The sequence below is a fragment of the Osmia lignaria genome, chromosome 2 (assembly GCF_051020975.1).
Source record: "Osmia lignaria lignaria isolate PbOS001 chromosome 2, iyOsmLign1, whole genome shotgun sequence".
In the NCBI taxonomy this organism is placed as follows: domain Eukaryota; kingdom Metazoa; phylum Arthropoda; class Insecta; order Hymenoptera; family Megachilidae; genus Osmia; species Osmia lignaria.
In genome coordinates, this window is record NC_135033.1 from 8,300,407 (window position 1) to 8,320,938 (window position 20,532).

Sequence of the window (20,532 nt, forward strand, 5' to 3'; positions counted from 1 at the left end):
TCACAAGTCGCCGGTCGACTGTTGATTGATGAAACGGACTGTACGTACGCGATAATATACAGCGGAACGTACCGAGCCGGGCCACCGTGTCTACGTGACACAGGTTTCTACGTGGGTGCTGGACATTTTACGAGTTTCGGTGCTCTTGAGAAAAATAAAAAAAAAGAAAGGAAATAAAAGAGGAAAGAAAAAAGAGCACGGTCTTTCTCTTGAAGAGAGTAGCGTTCCTTCAGTTCGCCTACTACTCCTTCCATCCATCCGCGCGATTCGAATCTCGCGTCAGATTTTTATCGAAGTTGAACGAGCGTACGCGGTTCGTTCAACTCCCGTCCCGTGCATTGTCGTTGATATTTGCTATACAGACTTCTCTCGCGCACCGGTTAATTAATAATTTCCATGGAAATCGTGTGTTTTAACGCCAGCTAGTCGCGTTTCATCCGACCGACGAATAGACGGAGTTCCTCGAGCCCGCCGGTTATGTACGCTTTCTTTTCTCGATTCGTAAATCACTCCGGCCTGGCCAATTAAAACTGACAATGCGTGGCTTACGGCTCGCCTCGACCAGGCGCCGTTAAATTAGAAGAAAAATCCATGCTGCTTCGGTAACAGGCGAACGATACCCGGAAGAATCGCATTTTACGCGTTTCCCGAGTATTAAATAAAAAGAAACATTCGCAAGTAGGAAAATCGTTTCACCCCGTGCTTTTTTCCCTTTTTTTTTTTTTTTTTCGCGTCTGCTCGCAGCACTTTTGGGGTCTCGTCTCTTCCGCTCGTTAGGCGGAGAAAGAGTCGGAGCTTATGCTAATTTTAAGCAGTCGCCTCGGTCGATTCCTTCCTAAAGCTATTAGGCGATCATCTCGGATAATCCAGCGATTCCGGGTTTACTCGGGACACGACTTTTCTAAGTTTTCTCCCGAGGACTCGTCCAGAAGCCGGCTACTCGCGCGCTCTCCTCCTTCTGTTCCTTTTTTTTTTTACCCTGGACAGGAGTATTTGCGCTCGAGTACTGGATCAGACCAGGGATTATAAAGGAAAGATAGAATACACGAACGCGTTCGATCGTGGGGTACTAAACGGCTGTAAAAGTCGTTTAATGATCGCTTTTGAAAATTATTCTCCCAGTTGATTAGGTAATAAACTATTCGATGACGCGTAAATCTGGCCGTATCTTAGTCGAGATTTTATAGTCGTCGAACTAATGGGATCAGTTTGAATCTGAGGGCGAAAGGATAGTGGTATTTTGAAGGTAATTTAACGGTAATAGAGACACGAGGGTAGCTCGGGTTCTTCGTTATAAAAGACAGAAACGATTTCTCCTTGCCCGGTCAGCTGCTTCTCTTCCTGAGAATGCACCTGTCCTCGTTCCGGGGCAACCTGGTACGTTTTATAGAGCGCTGCTTCTATCGTTGATCTATCAAATTGGCCCTACGGATAAGAAATTAGGGAAAGGAAGTGGCAAGGTGAGGAGGGTGTACCCGTGACGGAACACCAGGATGGCTGTTATTTTGGTCACCGTCACCCAGACCGTTTCGCTTCGGCTTTACTCTCACCAATCTCACCTGCTCGCCACGCTAAATGACTCGATTCCTCTCTCGATTTCACGGCCCTATCCTAAGGGCCATCGTAATATCACTCGCCTCGATCCAAAGACTTATCGCACAGCCGCGTCGCTAACGACTTTTTATCCCCTTCCGCCACTCGTTACTTCGATCTCTTAGATAACAGGCGAATACGTGGCAAGTTTCTTTTCGTTAAACTTCTAAGCGACGTTACGGTGAGAGAAAAGGACGCGTGAAAACATTCGAAATATCATCGCCTTCCGACAGATCCAAGAATACCGAGAGAATATACTATAAAACTTGGTCGCACGATATTCAAATGACCCCGAAAACTTCCCGCCATATAACGCTCCGAAGTAATCCAAATGTTAAGTTCCTCAGCCTTTCATGCCGCGTGAAATTCAACGCTAACCGTATAAATTACCCGAGGAAACGTCTGTAGAGTCTCTTATAAGAAACTTTACTCGTAAACGTGTCCTTTCGACTTAGATCATGCCGTTTGATCTTTTTACCCTTCTTCTCCGAAAGGGATGGATCGTACCGACGTACGAAAATATACTTGCGTTTTTCAGAGCGGATAATTGAATCGACTAGACCGGGGATGATCTAGCGCTTCCGTTTCTCTGGCGGATTCGCGGCGGGAACGAGATCGAAGATGGTGAAAAACAGGGCGAGAAGACGAGCGGTAGTTACAGCAAGTCATATTAACAACGAGGACGAGCAACGTGGGATAATAACTTGATTACGAGGCGTGTTTTATCGAAAAATCATAAAGCAATTAATAACGTTCATTAGAGACGAGCTAGAGGATCGCGCGCACGCCTGTGCGATAGCAATTCCGTTTGATAGGTAATTAGACGAGGGAGCGGGTAATTGCGTTAATTGAGACCGAGAGCAAGCGCGCGTTCGAACGTTGCGCAAAGCTTGGCTAGATATATGGAACCGTTCCGTGCGGTGCCGTTCCGTTCCGTTCCGTTCCATACGCATCTCTCTAATCGCTCTAATCGCGATTATTCTCGATGGAAATAACATCGAGTTCGTCTGCAGTCTTCTACCACTTCTATCTTAAATTTTCCAACAATCACCTTTCCTAATCTTTCATCAACCATTGCAGCGAATCATTTTTTTCAGAAACGAAAGTACCTTTCGTGATTTTCAAAATTTTAGCCACGCCAAATTGGTCCGTTATACGTAATGGAGAGGCTGCGACGCGTAGACACTTCTACGACGACATCCTGGACATGTGACGGTCTTCGAAGCCTCTCTCGTCCCTCGTGTCTTTCTCTATTATTTTTTTTTTTACCCCGCCACGCGAGACAAGCATCGCGCAATAAAGCCACCACCGTCGGTATAATACGGCCGTAAGCCCTTCTGATATTTGCCATTTTACGTAACGTCTACTTACGCGGGGTAGCTCGTATTAAAGTCGAGGAAGAAATACGAGGCGAGTCGTGAGCGGGTATCGGCCAGGCACCGAAAGGAATTACGAAGCTGCTCGCCGTGGGATCGGGACACTTACACGGAATGCGATCGGAAAAACGCGACTTTCAAAGTGTTAAACTATCTTTCTGAATTATTAAAAAAAAGTTTTTTTTTTTAAATCGTGAATTACCCGGTTATACATAATACATCGTTATATTATACAGAGTGTTGCGTTCAAACGACGAGTTAACTCGTCTTCGCCATTCAACAGCTTAGTACCCACATATTTTCAGCGAAACGAGCGAGAAGGGAAGGAAACCTCGTGTGAATCTAGCGGATCGAAAGAATACGGATCCAGTTAAGACGTAAACTCGTCGGGATCGAGTTAAATCGGTAGAATGCCGGTCGCGCGAGCAGACGCGAGTTATGCGAGCTAGTTTATGGGAAGAAACGGAAGAGAGAGAAAAAATGAACGCCAACACCCAGACAGAAACGATGGTTTATGTAATACGGTCCGTTATCGAAGCGCGAGACTATCGCTGCCGTCGCTCGTCAGTTACACACTTCCCGTACTCTCTACCGTCAGAAAGAAGAGAGGCAAGTATCCAATTAAAGGTAAACTACAATTCCTTACGCTCTATCTTATATCGAACCGTGAGACGTATCGGCGAAAACGGCCAAGGAACTCGCGTTTAACATAACCAGAATCGTTATGACTCAATCCGACCATAATTGGCGATATATCGACTAGGAATATCATCGTGACAGACCGACCCGATAAACTTTCAGGTAGCTGCATAATCTTGAAGAAAATTATATTTTAATTATTTTCATTGCAAATTATTATTAATGGTAATTATTCTAATGGTATCATTTCAAATACCCATGTAATTACGGTTTAATTATGGGTCAAGATGACTTGATACGTTTATAAAAGAGGAGACGAGGTAATTTGTATGGAAACCAGACGATCGTCTTCGAGTAGTGTTAATCGGATCTCATCGATTAATTAATACATCAATCTTAAGAGCGAATGATGGATACAAGCAGGAAAATATAATAGAATATAGAAATGGAAATAACGAAACACACGGTTAAACACAGCCTTCGGGTCGCTAACTTTGTAAACGCTTACACGAGTATCAATTACTCGAGCCACTAATGCTGTAATTATTCACATAAATATGAATACAATATACATACGAGAACGCGTAACCCGAGGCACCGATGGTATGATTTATTTCCAACCGTCGTCGACCGAGTATTTCCAATAAGAGACGAACGTTTATCATTGTAAAAATGTTTGTCAGAAAATCGACGATGGAAATCAGTGAAAAATGAAAGAAAATCAAGATACTCGAATTGAAAATGATATGTAAAATTTCAGAAGACAGCGGTCTCGTTATTTTTCACCAGTAGTGTATCATCCGGGGAGCATTAATTTTCTACCGTTGTCACCAGGACAGTAGCATGCGTATTCATGAGACACAGCGAGGCTTATAAACGTCCGGCTATTAACGATACGATTAAAATGTGCATTTCTCCGCGTTGTTTTAAACGCAACCCCGGCCGAGGAGCCACGACCCGTAACTCTGTCCGACGTGTGTACGGGCCGGCTCCCGTACGCCTATTTCACCTACGCTCCCGATGTTTTATTTCCTTGTTCCGTTTCCCCGGTCTATCTACCGGAAGAAATAATAATCCTCCACCGCTTCGTTCCGGCTCCCCCGTTTTAATCCGTCCCTCTGTCTTGCCAATTAATTCCGCTTTTTACCATTTTACACGACGCGCCTTTTCGGGTACGGCGCATTTCATTGGGTGTCCCCGAACGTCCGCGAGGATGGAGAGAAATTTTCGGGTTAATCGTTCGTATATCTGTCGAAGGATTGGTGAAAATTCAAAACCGTCGGACGAATCATTTGCAGCGACGAACGTCCTCTTCGCGTATGAATACACAGGTCTGAAATAAAAGAAAAGGGACGGACGATCGAACGTTCGAGGAAATTCGGTTATAGGAAAGCTGGGTGGACGGTGGAGGAGGAAAGTTGCTGCGTCCGTGTCCGCATCGTTGCAAAACGGATGCCATTTCGGATGCAGCTGCGAGTTCGTTAGAGCGTCTAACGCGCGTGTGCAAGGCTGAATTGTTTATGCGCGATGGTTGTAGCCGCGGAGCGCACATACGCGTATCAGAGAGCGATGAATATGCATACCTTAATTCGCGGGGCTAATTGAATAATTTGTAAAACGCGGCAACCCAGCCCGGCCCGGCCCGGGTCTGGGCCACGACCTTTTTGCATTCCCCGGTGCACGGCTGCCCCACGTCCGACCAGAATGATATCCTTACGGTCCCGAATCTTCACCTGGTATGGATAGCTCGCCTAAAATGCGGTCTGGCACCCGTCGGTGCTCCGGGAACGCGACACCGGGCACACCCTCGTCCCCCTTCGACTACTAACGCGTGCCCTTCTCTTCGACGTCTAATTCTATTTTGTCTAGAAAATTCCTTTCATTTCTTTTCCACGTCTCTTCCGTTATTTCTTTATCGAAAGCTAATTTATCCGAGGACTAAGTTTCGCGATTACTCATACTGTTAATTATTTCAACGCTGCAGACGCAGCTGCAGGTGTCTGATTAATTTTAATAATCTTGTTAATTCTGAGAAGAAGAATACGGATATCGTTGAATCCCTGAGAATCGAATAAGAGATACTACTGTTATCTCTGGCGAACGGAAGCATACGATCTAGAGAAGGTGTCCCTTGTTAAGTAAAACAGAATAAAAGAAGAATGGAGAGGGAGTAGTTGGTGGGCCTATTCCCCCGGTTAGCTGATGAATGGGCCCAAGGCCCTCCTTACTTATGCGATGCGTGCCCCCGACGGCATACATCACTGCCAGCTAACGTTTTTACGGGGCACGATGCGAGCAAGAATATGATTACGCGCGTTAACATTCCTGGAATATCGTTGGTCCGCGCTCGTTGCGTCCAAGGATCCGTCGGCCGTTTGTCTTTTCCACCAAGGGAATATATAGGGTTTTCCAATAAGGTATTTAGGATGTTTCTTCGTGATATTTCATGAAAAACATCCTAAAGATACTATTGGAAAACAGTGTAACAAGTCGAGCGTATCGGAACTCGACTCGGTCGAGGCATCCGCGTATCGTCTGCTATATCTCGTCTAGATTCCTCCCACGGTTTTATTACGCGTGAAATCGTTGAACGATCGCTCCAGACTCGAGACACGAACGCATAAATTTTGTAATTAACTCGCAATTATGATAATCGAGCGGCGCGACGATAACCGTGTGCTTCTTCCTCGTTCCAGGATCGCGTTGATTATATCCGCGACCGATCTTCGCCGTCTGCTTATTCCGAGATAAATTATTCAGACACGAATGCACCAAAAATTTTTGTACTTTTTAACGCTTCAGTGTTTACATCCGGTCGGGTTCCCTTTTATGATCCTCGTACGATTCCAGACTCGTCGAGAAGGAAATCGGTTGTCGCAGGATCGACGATTCAACGACGGAGGTGTAGGTAACAGGAATATCCAAAGTTGAGTGTCGCCTGGTTTCTCGAAGAGACGGCTACCCAAACGATTCACCAGGTTCTGTTTCTCTGTCGCTTCTTCTGGTCGCTGGTGTCGCTCGTTGCCGAAGGGAGCGAGACTGGCAGAGGTCCTTTGATCCTCGGCATTCGGGTGTCGGCAAACAGGAACTCCACTGGTGAACGCAGCCACCGCGCTTTAATACCTCATGCAAATTTCAGGAAAACGCCACCCACCCTCACACCCGTCTCTCCTCCTTCTCGCTTTCCTTCGTCTCATCCTCTTCGAGCACCGGCAACGGATAGCCCGCTATATTGCTTTTCGAACAAATCGTTATCCGGTTCGTACGCTTTGCCTCTTCATATCCGATGCCCGGCTATCGGGCAAATTTCAAATTTAACACGTCTCTCCTCGCGGAAACGGCCAAAGCTTTGACTTGCCCGCGAACTGTCCTCGACTTTCTCTACCTTTTCCTCCGTTTAACGGTATATTTACTCGATCGAGCATTCGTGACATCGACAGTCGTTTCGTTAGGCTATCGATCTTCCAGTGATCCAGGAACCCGGATTCTCGTCCCTGGTACGCTTGTTCTCGCAGAAAATAACTTAGACACCTGATAAGGGGTGCAGGTTGAACGCGGTAAATCGCCAGGTTGATATTTCACGTAAAATATCGTTGTCCTCTCGTCGTCATCGCCGTTGCGATCTCCCAAAGAGCACCCGGACCTGGTACCGCGTCTTCTTCTCTCCCTTAAACAACTAACCAACGTACTCTCTTCCGTTCCTAACATCATTGTTCTTTTAGGTATCTCCACGTGACCGTCCGCCTTGTGCAAACCTTCACCGATCCTCTTCCTCCACCCCTTCTTTTCTTGCACCGCAGTTTACACCGGCCGATATACATACAATGCGGTGCAGAGCAATGCCAGATCAAACGTTACGTACGTAGGTGCGACCGTCGGTCGTTTTCTTTTTCTTTTTTCTTTCTTTTCTCGTCTTTTTACTCGATGCCCACGAAGAAGGGCTCCACCCGTGGGCTATTTATTCCCCCGGTGAATTACAGGTTCTCCGGCTCGTCACCGCGTTATCGGTTGCTCGCGAGTGCTAATGCGAAACACCGACACGATTGTCGGCCCTTCGTATCGCTTCGTGCCCGCAGATTTCGTTGCTGACAAGCCTGCTTAATTGTCCCGCGCCTCGTGGGGTGACTGGTACCTATTCAACCGACTGAGAGATGCAAATTATAGCGTTCGAGGCCGGTGACGAGTCGTAAAGAATGCGCGAGGATCGTTCGAGGGTGTCAATTATCGGGACGAGTCGAAGGAAGAAGAAACGGCAATGTTATTTCCATTGTCACTTCGAATGTTTCTATTTTCTCCAAATAAATTATCGGAAACGTTAATTTCGTTCTTTCCTGTCGCCGTACGGAGAAGCACGGTAGTTAGCTGATATTTTTTTTCTCATTTCTCCGTCCGTTGAAATCGTGGGAACGAACGATCGGTCGAAACACGAGAGCGCTCGATGTCGAAAACGTGCTCGATTCATCGACTTCGTGATCCCGAACGAGAGCGAATGAACGATGAAAGCGTCCGCGGTGGCAGCCGCGGATAAATTCGTATCGATTCGTCTAGCGCATCGGGGGCCGTGATTGACGAGGTTCTCTCGTCAAGGATTATGCGGTTCGTTGGTCGGAACGAACAGCTTTGAGGCATGAGTGCGTAGACAAATATATAGGTATAGCCCGGCGAACGGATACGCCGATGGACACTTCCCAAACCGTGAAACCTCAAAAACCACCCCGTAGGCAACTCGTCCGACAAATTATCGCTCTCTAAATGAATCTACGTCTCGAACGATCGATAACGTTGCTTTCAAATAGAAAACCACTCTCTGATCTTCATTTAGAAAGTGTTGGAGAGTGGTTTTGAAAATTAGTTTTGTCGAAGAAATCATGTACCTAATATCATTTTCTGTCGAATCGAAAAAATTATCGAAGGATGATCGATTTTCGTTGATTGTATTAAAGAAATGGAAAAATTTCTGCTGAAAATCCGTGGAAAATGGTACAGCCGGCGAAAGGAGGACACGATTGACGGAGAAAAGGAAACGAATCTCCGCGGAGGTGGTCCGTGAACCAAGGTGGATACCAGAAGGGCACCGAAGGACGCCGAAGGAAGCATGGAGTCCTGCATTGGGCGCGGATAACTTTTTTGCAGCGTGAAATGGCCCAGAGAATGTCATCCAATGAGGGTGAAGTAAAGGGAAAACAAGTAAAATAATGATAAAAGGCGGAGCCCGCGGCGTGATTTGATTGGTCGAGATATCGCCGGCGTTCGAGTCAACCCGCGAAGAAGAGGGGGTTGTCCTCTCCTTTCTCTCTCTTCGTCTCTCTCTTTGACCCCGTATATCTCTCTCGTTTTCTCCTTCCTCCTCTTTCGCTTCTATCCACCACACCTTCGTCCTGCTTTTCCCTCTCGATCCTTTTCTCCTCTCGTTCCTCCTGCTACGTGCACACACATACATACTCGCACACATCCGACATCGGCTTACTTTATTCTCCTCTCTACGTGGGTCCATGCCCCACGATCGTGTCCTCACTCTTGCCAGAGAACCCATCTCCTCCCTTTCCCTTCTCTACGCTCCTTCTACTTATTCTTATTCTTCTTCTTCTTCTTCTTCTTTCGAGTCGTCGTCGTCGTCGTCATCTTCGCCGTCGACTCGTTTCTTGCTCCTTTTCGTCCACCCGCGACAACTCGAGTATACTTTGCTTCGTATAAACAGCTCCTCGCGGTGACTGTTCTGTGAATTATGGCTTTCGTTTCGAGTAATTTCGACGAAACGGAGAAAACAGAGTTTTCAGATGGAATAATTCTATCATTGTTTCCTCGTCCATGGTTGAGAGACAAATAATATCAAACTTCGCGTTCAACACCCGCGATGTCTTTAGGTATAAATGGAATATTTGGATAGAGAAGGATTAATAAGATTGGTAAACAGGAGAAGGATAGAAAAGAGTAACCAGCCGCGGAAACCATATGCGTCCGAAAGGCGGAGGTGAAAGAAATGATTAGCGTAGCGAAAATTCGATGGCCGTCACGTGTTGCGAGGGGTGGCGAACGCTGGTTTCGTGGCAGAAAAGTATATTGACTCGTGATACGCCATCTGTGCGAAGGAAGCAACCCTCGCGGTGGCGTTATTGGGAAAATTAATAAGCCCGGTGATCTCGCGGTAGGTCGAAATGGGAAGTGGTTAATTCTGGCTTTACCCATGGACCCGATGTTGGCGGATTAGAAACCTTTCCAAACGAATGGAAATTGTTTGCACGGGGGGAGAGAGAGAGAGAGAAAGAGTGAGTAGAATAGAATGTCGAGGGGTTGTTGGCCCATGTTCTCGAGACCAGGTCTTCGTGGTATCCTAAAGAAGCATCGGTCATAAATTATTTCCCTTTGCCAGCTTGGATGAATTCAGTTGCCGTAATCTCGAATGCTCATTATGGCGCATTAAGCGGGACAAGTTCTCCAAATAAGCATCGAACGTTTGCCGATTAATTGCCACCGGTAATTTGTCTCTACTCTGCTGATTTATCACCGTTCTATCCATAATGTATTCTCTCCTTGTTGGATGCAACTTTTTCACAACCGCAGGGGAAGAAAAAAATCATCTGGACACGTGTTTAACGGCAAATCGCCTCGGCATCTCGACGTTAGACGAAACAATTAACAGATGATTTCAATCTACGAGGTCGTTCCACGAGTACCATCGTTTTGAAAATTAATCATTCGTAACCTTAACAGTTCGAACGCCTTACGCGGCGCTTGAATTTCTAATCGTCCCCGTTTATATATCTCTCTTTTTCCCTAAAACCCATAGACGGAAGATCGCGCGTGTCGTCGAAGGGCGCAAACCAGGTCCTGGAACAGCACCGAAAATTAACGCCACCGCGAATCAAGACGACAATGTGATTCATCAGTTAAATCCGCGTGCATAATCCTTTACACACCGTCCGAACTCCCCTCCCCCGTACGCTAACGTACCGACGTAGATGGGGACGAAGGACGAAGGAGAAACGGGGTTGACGATGGTGCGGCGGTTGGTTCTGTCAGCAGGGACTACGAATTATAATCACAGTTGTGGTTCATGCGGCCAGAGAGGGTGAGAGGTATAAGGGAGGTGTGGATGGAGGTGGACGATATAGGAGGAGGTGGACGACGACGACGACGTTCGTCCGCTCGAGGGGATGGAAAAGGGTGTATTTACCCGGGAACGGTATACACCGGCGCCACCGTGGACGGACCTAGATGGAAATCTGCGGCATTCAGAGGCACTGGCCAAGAAAATTGGCTGACAACATTTCGCACGGACGTCGAATTGCCGATCCACTCCCCTTCCTGGACAGAAGACCTACGATATTTACGCCGGACGAGCCTGACGCGTCGTTCTTCTAATCGCTTCCAACCAATTCGTTCATCTTCCCTTAGCAATTCACGGATTTGCTTTTATATTTAACCCTTCCCTAATTCAGTTAAATTTTTTTTACCTCAGAATAAATAAGAATTTCTGCTATTTGAAAAATTCAATTTAAATCAGTTCGAACGATTAAAAGATTTTCAAAAGAATAAATCCGGATGAAAGAGAAACGTGACAGGCTGGTACGCGCGGAACGGCACGTTTATTTCGGCAAAAGGCTTGGAGGCGTTTCCAAAGAGGAGCCCTAATGATCGCCTCGTGCCGACAACCATCGAATCCCAGCCAAATAAATCCAGCTTGATTGAATCATTGTTAAGCGAAACCGCGTTAAATACCCGTGAAATTAACCCCGAACGATCCGTGAGCGGCACGCGATCACTGATTGGCTCGAGGGTATCGCCTTTAAAGTGCCATTACAGGGCGCCTCGTTCTCTGACTCGAAAACCATTGATTAATGACTTGTCCGCCACCGAGCCATCATCTCTTGCCGCACGATTTTCTTGCCAACCTTTACTCATCCTTCGAACGATGTTAAAAATGAACCTTGAAATTTCGTCTTTCTCTTCGATACAAAAATCGCTTGTCCTCGATTCTACTCTATTTGTCGGTTTGTTACATTGTTGTAATAAATGAGAGAATACGATGAATGGAAATAGAAGCAAAGATCGTGGCAGGGTTAAGATGACTTTGACAGTGAGTCGATGGACGGACATTAGGGTGATAGAGGGCGGACATATGGGTGCACCATGTGGTCACGGGCGTATCGTTCGACGAAAGCAGAGATTGGAACCCCTGGCAAAATCTACCGCAAAGAGGTGACGGGGATACAGAGGGCCACAGATTCAAACGGATCCGACGGCGGCTAAACGCTAGCCGCAATTTGTAGCAATTTGTTAAGTAGCCGGCCAGAACATTACCTATATTGCGTTTACTCCCCTTGACCGGAAGATATACGGGGGTACCGTTCAGATTTATCGTTTCTACTGTTAGAAACATACCGGGGAGGGGAAAGGAATCGCGATCGTACGTCACGCTCTTTCTTCTTGTTAACGATAAATTCTTGAAAATTTCCTTTTACCGAATAAACACCAGGTTCTTTTTAAAAAAAACACACATTCTAGTAGCAGTTTGTCGAACAAAAGTAAGTTCCTCGAGCTTAAGGAATGAAGTGCAGTAGGAAAAAGGAATCCAATGTAACGCTAGGATTCCGTGAAATCGTGGTCGGGGTTTAGGGAGACAATTTAAATCGTAGGTAAACGTCGGGGGAACTCGTTTTATCCTCCCCGGCAAGCTTATCGAAGTCTCCTCTGTCTCTTCCTCTGTGGAGGAGGACTGGGTTGGACTCGGAAGGAGGGCGAAGATTCGAGACGAAGAGCGAAATGACTTCGGTCTTTCGTGGATGCTTTTAGTCGATGAGTTTCGCTTCCCTACATCCCGTTTCGCTTTCGTCTCGTTCTGTAGCATCGTTGTCCTGGCCTAACCCAGCTTTCTCATCCATATGTAACAGTCGCCTGGTATTAATGACGATGGGGTGGGAGGTGGGGGAGGGACAGAAAGAGAGAAGGACGGAACGCGAACATGTCAGCTTCTTTATCCTAGAAGCTCTCGTTCCCCTTTTTCCAATGCTTACACGGTATTGCGGTTTTATCGCTGCCTTTTCATTATCTGATAAATAGATTGGAATTATTTGTTCGCCGTTTGTGCGGTCGTTGCATTACGTTGCCTGCCGATTGCCAATATGTTACTTCGAACGATCGTTCCTTTAGAGGACGATGGAAATTCGACAGGTTTTTGCTTGATAAATGAAACGTGGAAAATATAGAACAGATACGATTCAACGTCCCTAGGACGGGTAAACAATATTACGTACCCGAATCCCATCTCTATTCATTTATAATTCGGTCGCGTAACGTTTACATTCGAATTTCTCTTGAAATTCATACACGAAAGTATCCTTCTTTCATTTTGCTTGCAGGTAGATGAGCCATTACGCCGAGAAGAAGAAGTTTATCTATGATGGTTATGAAGGTAAGCTCATAAATTACGCGTAACGGTTCAGACGGGACTAACAAAGTCACGTTCCAAGAGACACGCATTCTGTATCATTATTCTAGAAATAAATGTTCGGTGCGCATATGAGCATTAAATTATACTCTGTCTGACAATTTGGTCGAATAAAGAAGAGAAAAGAAAAAAAAGATTACCGACATCCGTCTGTCGATTGTTTTTCTTGGAAGACCACCCTGTACCCTTTCGAATTAAGATAATAATTTAACGGATGATTAAGTATCAATACCATCGATGCAGGTATCAAAATTTACGTTGACGCGTCTGCTGCGGGTCGGGCATTCGATGTGATCGTCGATAATGGTTTTTAAAACCACGAAAAACCAGGCGCGACTTCTGCAGGAATAGAAATCGGGGCGCTAGTGAGCGCGGACCTCGGAGAGAGTCCATGTTAAATAAAGACGAATGTCCAGTGTAAAAGAATACGATACGCCCAGGGGAAAAAGATAAAAAGAAGCGTATCCAAGGCGTCTCTCCTAGCGCCTTTCCTAAGAAAAAGATTTCTGAATAGCCATCGGTCGCTTTTATAAACGACTCGGACATATGTCAGAATTAATCACAATGAGCGGCACAGGTTGAAGAGGACAGGCACCGCGGTCCAGGCGGCCAGTCCTTCCTTTTTTAAACGTTCGTAAACGTGTGCTTGATAAAAAGCAGGCAATCGGTTAACCTTTTTAAGCGAGGCGCGACAACGGCCACTTTACCTGCAGCTCGGTGGCACTTGGACAGAGGCGTCGACAATGAGATGAAAAGACCAGGAAGAGAATCGAAGGGGATACCGGACAGCGTACGCGCGTTTGTTCGGCTCAATGCTGCTCATTCGTCGACATCAGTTACGGTCTCTCGATGCTTGGACTTGTCTCTTCGAAGGAATTTTCTTTAAAAACCTTGCATCATTTTTTTCCGCCTCGAACCGCTTCGAAATCGTCGCTTTATACATCGAGGGTTTTGCTCAAAAATTTGAAACGCATCGTTGAGATCAGAGATATTCGACATCTTATTTTCGGAGAAGTACTCGAGCACCACTTGCACGGAACTTTTCATTTGGCAAGTGACATAAGGTTCCATTAACGGCAATGTAGGATCGATTCGACGCGTGCTTCTGGTAAATGCTCCCAGTGCGGCAGTTAGTCCCGTGTAAATTGTCTTCCTTCTCCGTCTCGTTTTTACGCGAGCGTTAACCGTACAAATTACACGAACGCAGGACCCCTCCGCCCATGTCCCCGAATATCAGGCCGAATGTTCGTATGCCCCGCGGGTTGCTCGACGACGAGGAGGAACGAGCGAACGGCGAATCGAACGAAACGAACGGAGAGAGAAGGATCGAGTTAAGATTCGAACATGTGGCATCATTTGTTACGTGCAAAGTGGGGTTCGCCTGTTGGGGCATGGGTTATCTAAGCTCTCGCTTAAGCGCGCCCACGTAACCGGAAAACCGTGGAACCGGTGAACCGTGTAAACGACTCGACGTCTCTGCTGTCACGGTGTCCGAAAATTACGAGCAAAAAGCTTTTCCTCTAAGTTCGAGGAGGCGATTAATTTTGAAAAGAAGTTTGATCCCAGGAAGGAACGAAAGAATCGGCGTTGATCGGTTGACAGAGGCACGGACACTCGATGGGGTTCTCGGTTTCCGTGGACATATGGTCAGCCATGGCTTGCCGTGACAAAAAAGCGCTACAGAAACGGCGACAGAAGTTGGGAGTGTCGGCGAGCGATATATCAGGGCTTAAACTGTCCCGTCGTAGCAGGCATGTCCTACCAGCCTGCTCCTCCGCACCCTGCCTCGCTCGCTGGATGCTCGACTGGTTAGCTAGTTCGCTGGTTGGCTGGTGCACGTATGGCATTGCGTTGAACAGGGGTGCGGGCATTAGTTAATAGCACCGCTCTGGCTCGATCGGGGACGCGTTAATGCAAAAGGGAAAGAGAAGATCCTCTGTGTGCCGGATAAAAGGTGGCCAGCTAACCGAATGCGGTTTCCAATCTGTTGGGTTTTTACGCCTCGAGTCTAATGGGGATGATTATCGAGGGACGATTTCACCGATTTCCGACAAAGTATTTCGCCGATCGAACGAACGAAATATTTCGAGGTTCTTTTTCGCGAACCGAGAGAGGCAATTTGCGAGGGTCGTTGAAAAATTCGCCAGCGTAAAGGTAAAAGTAATCAGAAACAGAGTCCACTTCTTGTCGTCGAAGAAACTTCGTTACGCATTCAGCTTGCCACCAGGATTATCATATCCGGCGTCCTTTGACGGGCTTTCTCGATCCCCCTCCCTCTCTCTCGACGAAAGACTGGAAAAATATAAAAACTCGAAGAAGGATCACCGACGCCTACGCGTCTACGCGGACCAGCTACCAGAGAAACGTACGACGACTTTCAGTTAGAAGAGCAAAGCTCATTCTGGACGCGGGACGAATAAAAATCGTTTGAAGTATCGCTAGCTGCAAATTAACGCATAATCGTCAAACGGTAATGAGCGACGCCGTCCTCGGTCTGACGTAAACGAAGCTGACCCGTCGAGTGTTCCTCTGTGATCCGCTCTTCCTTTTGCTTTCGGGAAACTTTGATTATTTTTATAATAACCCCTCGGTCTACGAGTCGGCGTCGCGACGTGGTTGCCTGAAGGGTAGCTGCTCTTTTCACGGCCATCTTATTCCATCTCCCTCTATTTAGAAATCCTTATCAAAGTTCACCATTGATCGTGTATCTTAATCAGAAAATTCTGTTAATTAATCAGCGAAAGGCACCTGCTCTCGCGAAGGTAACGAGGGCAGAACGCGTGTCTAGACGTCGACGAACGTGTTCGGTCGATCTGATCGTCGATCAAGATTCAACGAAGCGTAAAGAACGGACGAGCGTTTAAAAGCTTTTTGCAGCGCCGTTGAAAGAGAAAGAACGAAGGGAAAAAGTAGAGAAAGAACGGTTGCTTTTTCCACGGTGCTTACGCAACCCTTGCTCGATGCCAGAGCACGCGGGTATCAATTAATTCCGTCCGTGGATCTTGTACGAAGAGGAATCGGGCAAGCATTCTCGGTGAACTACGCCTCGACCGACGTCCAGGCTCGTTTTCTCCGCTGACGGCACGTGCCGTGCACAATGCCCACCGAGTCACCGTGTCGTTCACCAATCGTCCACGATCGACATGCTCTCGCGCCCTTTTCACCCGCACGCCTACCCTTACACGGAATACCGAAGGCAAACAACAGCACCGATACCAAAAACCATTTATTCCCCGATTCTTTCCTCTCCTTTTGTCGCCGGTATCGACCGATCTGTTTGACTTTGTCTTCTTTTCGTCGCAGACGTGGACCATGGGCGGACTCTGTCCCACGCGATCGTCCAACGTTTTTATTACCCTGCTCTTCTCGCTTGGAAATTAATGAGATCGCGTGACGGTGTGATTTTCATCTATCGATAACCGAAAGGGTTAAGCTCCTCCTTTCGAGGACATCGACACAAGTTTTCCTGCTATTCTCACCGCATTCCTGTATTCGTGAATTTTGAACGGTCTTGAATTCTCATCGGTTTCTTCGCCCGACAAAATACAGGGTCGTCTAACGAACGATCGCCTTGTTTGGTCCCCGTCCAAAGAAAAAGGTGCCTCCATCTGCATTCTCCGTTCATCGGAGATACTTTCCTCTTTGTCGCCGATCCGACCGAACGATTCGATGGATTTGAAGAAACAAACCTCGGATCCTGTTTACGGATACAGGGGGAGGAGGAGAGTTCCATTAGCGATTTACATTTAGCTGTCCGTTCGATTTCCGAGCAAAATCATCGTCGCTCGTTCGTCACGATTGGTCAAGCCGTCGAGAGGCAGTGATTTGCGGTTCCTATGATGGAGAACGGAATCGACGCGCTTCCCTTTCCATCCTCGAATAGGGAAAAGGGAGCAATTGTGGAGGGTTTCGATCATCTGCGTGTTATCGCGATGATGAATCGTGGAATCGAGAAACGGATGTTGCAACCGAAAAGTTTCTGCATCGTTCGCGATACATCCGAGGCGAGGAATAAGAAGAAGAAAAGCCGGAAAAAGAATCTTTCGTTCGGAAAAACCGAAGGCGTGGTTGATGGATGAAGATCGATGGGGTGTACGCGACGCATCGTACACCACGTCGCGTCCTTGCCTTCCTCCACCTTATCCTTCCACCCTCGCGATGTCGTTACACCTCATAACCTCCCCTGTCCGACTTAATATCCTTCGACACGTGCGACGATCCTCCATGGAAAGACGAACCGCAGGTGCTTCCTTGAATTTACTCCACGGCAGGAGAATTTATTTCAACCCTTTCCGCACGTCGAAACATCCGAAGTATTCTCGCTCCTTTGAAGTACGATTACAAGATGAAATCAGATATCGTTTGACAGTTTGTATATCGATGGAAGACACGCGAGATGGTGTGAAAAAGGTGCATAAATTGCGAAAGTTGCCGGCGAAACGGAAGAAACCACCCAAGGGAATGGCGGGTTGGAGGATGAACGCGGTGAAAATCGAGTTGCCTTTTCTCTCTCGCCTCCGTATGCTTTCGTTCAAGTTTTTCGATGAACCACAGTTTCAACGACTTTGAATCCATTTGCGAAAGTATGGTCGTTTCCGGGCAAACTTTTCCACCCCCGTTTCTCCTTCATCCGATATTTTAATTTACGAGCATTCCAGTAACCATAGATTGCATTTCATTCTTAAACGCCCCATAAAATGAACAATTTCATCGAATTCTTTTTTTCAATTAACTGTTATAGAGACATTAGTCGAAGTATACTTGATCCCATCCCTACTTTACGGGTAGGAACGATCAACGAGGATCTAAATCCACCAAAGAGATCCCAGCATTCAGGTCGAGAAAGCTGTCAGAACGCGATTATTGATGAGTGGTATTGATGATCGTGGTGAAAAGAGCGCTGACCGCTGTCTTTGGCATCGGAATCGCGCCGCTAACGCGATCATAATACCGGCTCTTTCCCTCATAAGGGAGTTCAACAATACAATTTTCATTTTCGTTCGAAGGGTGAAGGTTTCCCTCGTTCTTCCCTCTACCCTGCCCCCCATCGACGTCAAGGCGTTTACTTTAACACCGGGATACGTTTGTTCACGCCGGATCGCGGTCGTAGAAGTCGACGGTCGACGTCGATCTTCTCGACGCAGTCGTCGCGGTTGTCGTGCTTGCGAACACATCGGAGGTAATGGCGTGTGCCCTTTCGAAAGCCCTCCGTTACGGACGATTTTGCCCCGCGTCGACATTATTTATCACTTTCCAGTGAAGTTTCCAGACTTCCAACGAGAACCCTCGCCGCGAGAACAGAGGGGATGAAACGAGCTGTGGACGTTTATCTATCATAAAAGCTCACCCCCGCGTTAAGGGTACTCTTCCGGTCAATTGTGTCGGACATCTTTATAATTAAGGTCGACACGAGTTGCTGTCACTATCAAGCAACCATCCTAACGATGTAGGTCTCTCGTGTAATTTATCTTCTTTTTTTTTCTTATCAATAGTTTGGTCCTGAGTAAAGATCCTCGTGGATCTTGAATCAATAGCTTTACATAAGTATCCCATGATCTTCTACCTACCAGTCGAATCCACTTTTCCCTTCAAAAGTCGAGAGGGAAGAAGATCCCGTATGGACGAGGGTGAAATGAAAAAAAAAAAAAAAAGAAGAAGAAGAGAAGTGGATGGTTCGCGTCAGTATCCCGTTAGAGGAGGCTCACGGTCCGTCATTGAAACGGGTGCGAGTAAACATAGCTGACGCGAAGGATCCGCGCACGTGTGTTTGCCGGTACCCGCGGTGCCCTGCGAGAGGTCGAACGACAGACAGGACTTCGAGGTGGAGAAGGTTTCCGTATCAAACTTAATGGGAAGAGGTTCTTTAGCTAGGTCCATAGGCAGTTCCGAAGGGAATAAGGCTGACCCGTTGCGCAAATCCGTAAAGGGGAGTCCTAGGCAAGGGATCAGCCTGTGCCACGTGACGAGCGTGTTTGCTGGGTACACATAGCTCGGTGTTTGGTACACACGGCCTTGGAAGGCACAATGCTCGATGGGCTACGGCAAAACAGCGGCGCGACGCCGGCATAAACGATATTTGTGTCAGCATAAAGGACCCCCTAAAGCCGTGTTAAAAGAACAACCGTACCCCTCTTTCTCTCTCCGACGTATTCCCGTTTCTGTTTTCATCCCTTATTCGAGTACGCTCGCGATACCGCCGATAGTACACCCGGTAACGAGGACAATGACTTCTTTCTACGCTTAATAAACTCACAATTAACCCTTTGACTATGAAAGATCCAGCGTAGTCCGCGAGCGATATCCACGCGAAATTTTTGCATACGCGAGCTAATCGTTCGTTACCGATCTGCACCGTTTTTCATTCTCCTTCTTTACGTGTTTCTCGTCATTTCTCACCCTCGCACGGTACGTCAACGATAAGATACCGGAGGAGAAACGGAAGAGGAACTGGCCGGACGGGCTTAAGCAGTCGGAAAATATTATTCGTTGTTAGGGAAGGAAATAATAAACGGAATCGGCTTAACGTGGCGAACGTAGAGAGACGTCGCGTCGGGACTCGTGGCAACGTTAGGATTAATTGGTATAGATAGTCAGGCCAGCGGAAGACTATGACGGCTTAATTCTAGAGTGCGCCAGCTCCCACGGAGATCGGACACCAGACAATCCTTCCTAGCTCGTGGTAGACTTGTATACACCGATTGCCAAGCCTAGATAACTTACTCTAAAACCCGTACTCGCTTCCAGACGAGCGATAAAAATAATAATGCCAACGATGACATGTTTATTCGCGGCTAATTTTATCGCACAGGTGTACAAATTTGCCGAGGTACGCGATGATCGATGCTATCTGGATTGTTCTTCGTTGAGCAAACATCTTTTTTCCAGGGGAACGAAAATAAGGAACGAAGGATTGAAAAGAAATTCAACAAAGAGTGGTTTGCTTTATACAATTATCAGGTCCTCTTGTCTTGCTTCATCGCGAAGCTCGAGAGACCTATGGGAAGATTCTTAACTTTTCGTTACTCATACTGTTGGAAAAAACACGATTGTGAATTATTCTCTTTTTTTTCCTACCACAGATTAATACCTCGGTCATTTACCCTGTAACCGTGCCCTTTTACAATTCGTGGATACACGTGTAACGAAAGATTAAGGGAGAATCAACGAAAATGAGGGTTTCGTAACGATGAAAACAATTAAAAGGTAGTATGCGCTAAGCGATGAGATCGAGCCGAGTAAAATGACGTTACTCGAAGGTCCTCGACTTTCGTGCGAAAGCGCAGCTGAAAAAAATCCGCTTTCAACGAGCCGGAACCCAGAAGAGTCCGTGTGGCCCGCGAGGATTTTCAGCTAAACGACCGTTGGCTAATGTTCGACGACGACTAGGAAACCCGACTGCACCCGGTTTCTACACCGACGACAGTCGCATTAGCCACAGGACGAGGTTACAATGGACCCCTCTGTTTTTCACGCTCG

At 46.9% G+C, this 20,532-nt stretch overlaps 1 protein-coding gene and 1 long non-coding RNA gene across 5 annotated transcripts in view; one reads left to right on the forward strand and one right to left on the reverse strand.

Moving 5' to 3' along the window:
* The window catches only part of Usp10 (ubiquitin specific protease 10), a 201,463-nt gene that overhangs the window by 151,890 nt on the left and 29,041 nt on the right, over positions 1-20,532 (forward strand). For all 3 annotated transcript variants that reach the window (XM_076690758.1, XM_034330144.2, XM_034330145.2), the window contains one exon: positions 12,968-13,020. In XM_076690758.1, the coding sequence (XP_076546873.1) occupies positions 13,006-13,020 (15 nt within the window). In that variant the 5' untranslated portion in view covers positions 12,968-13,005. The remainder of the gene's footprint in view (positions 1-12,967; positions 13,021-20,532) is intronic.
* Positions 1-20,532, reverse strand: part of LOC117607006 (uncharacterized) — a 115,554-nt gene that overhangs the window by 71,757 nt on the left and 23,265 nt on the right. The gene's annotated exons all lie outside the window — the stretch shown is intronic.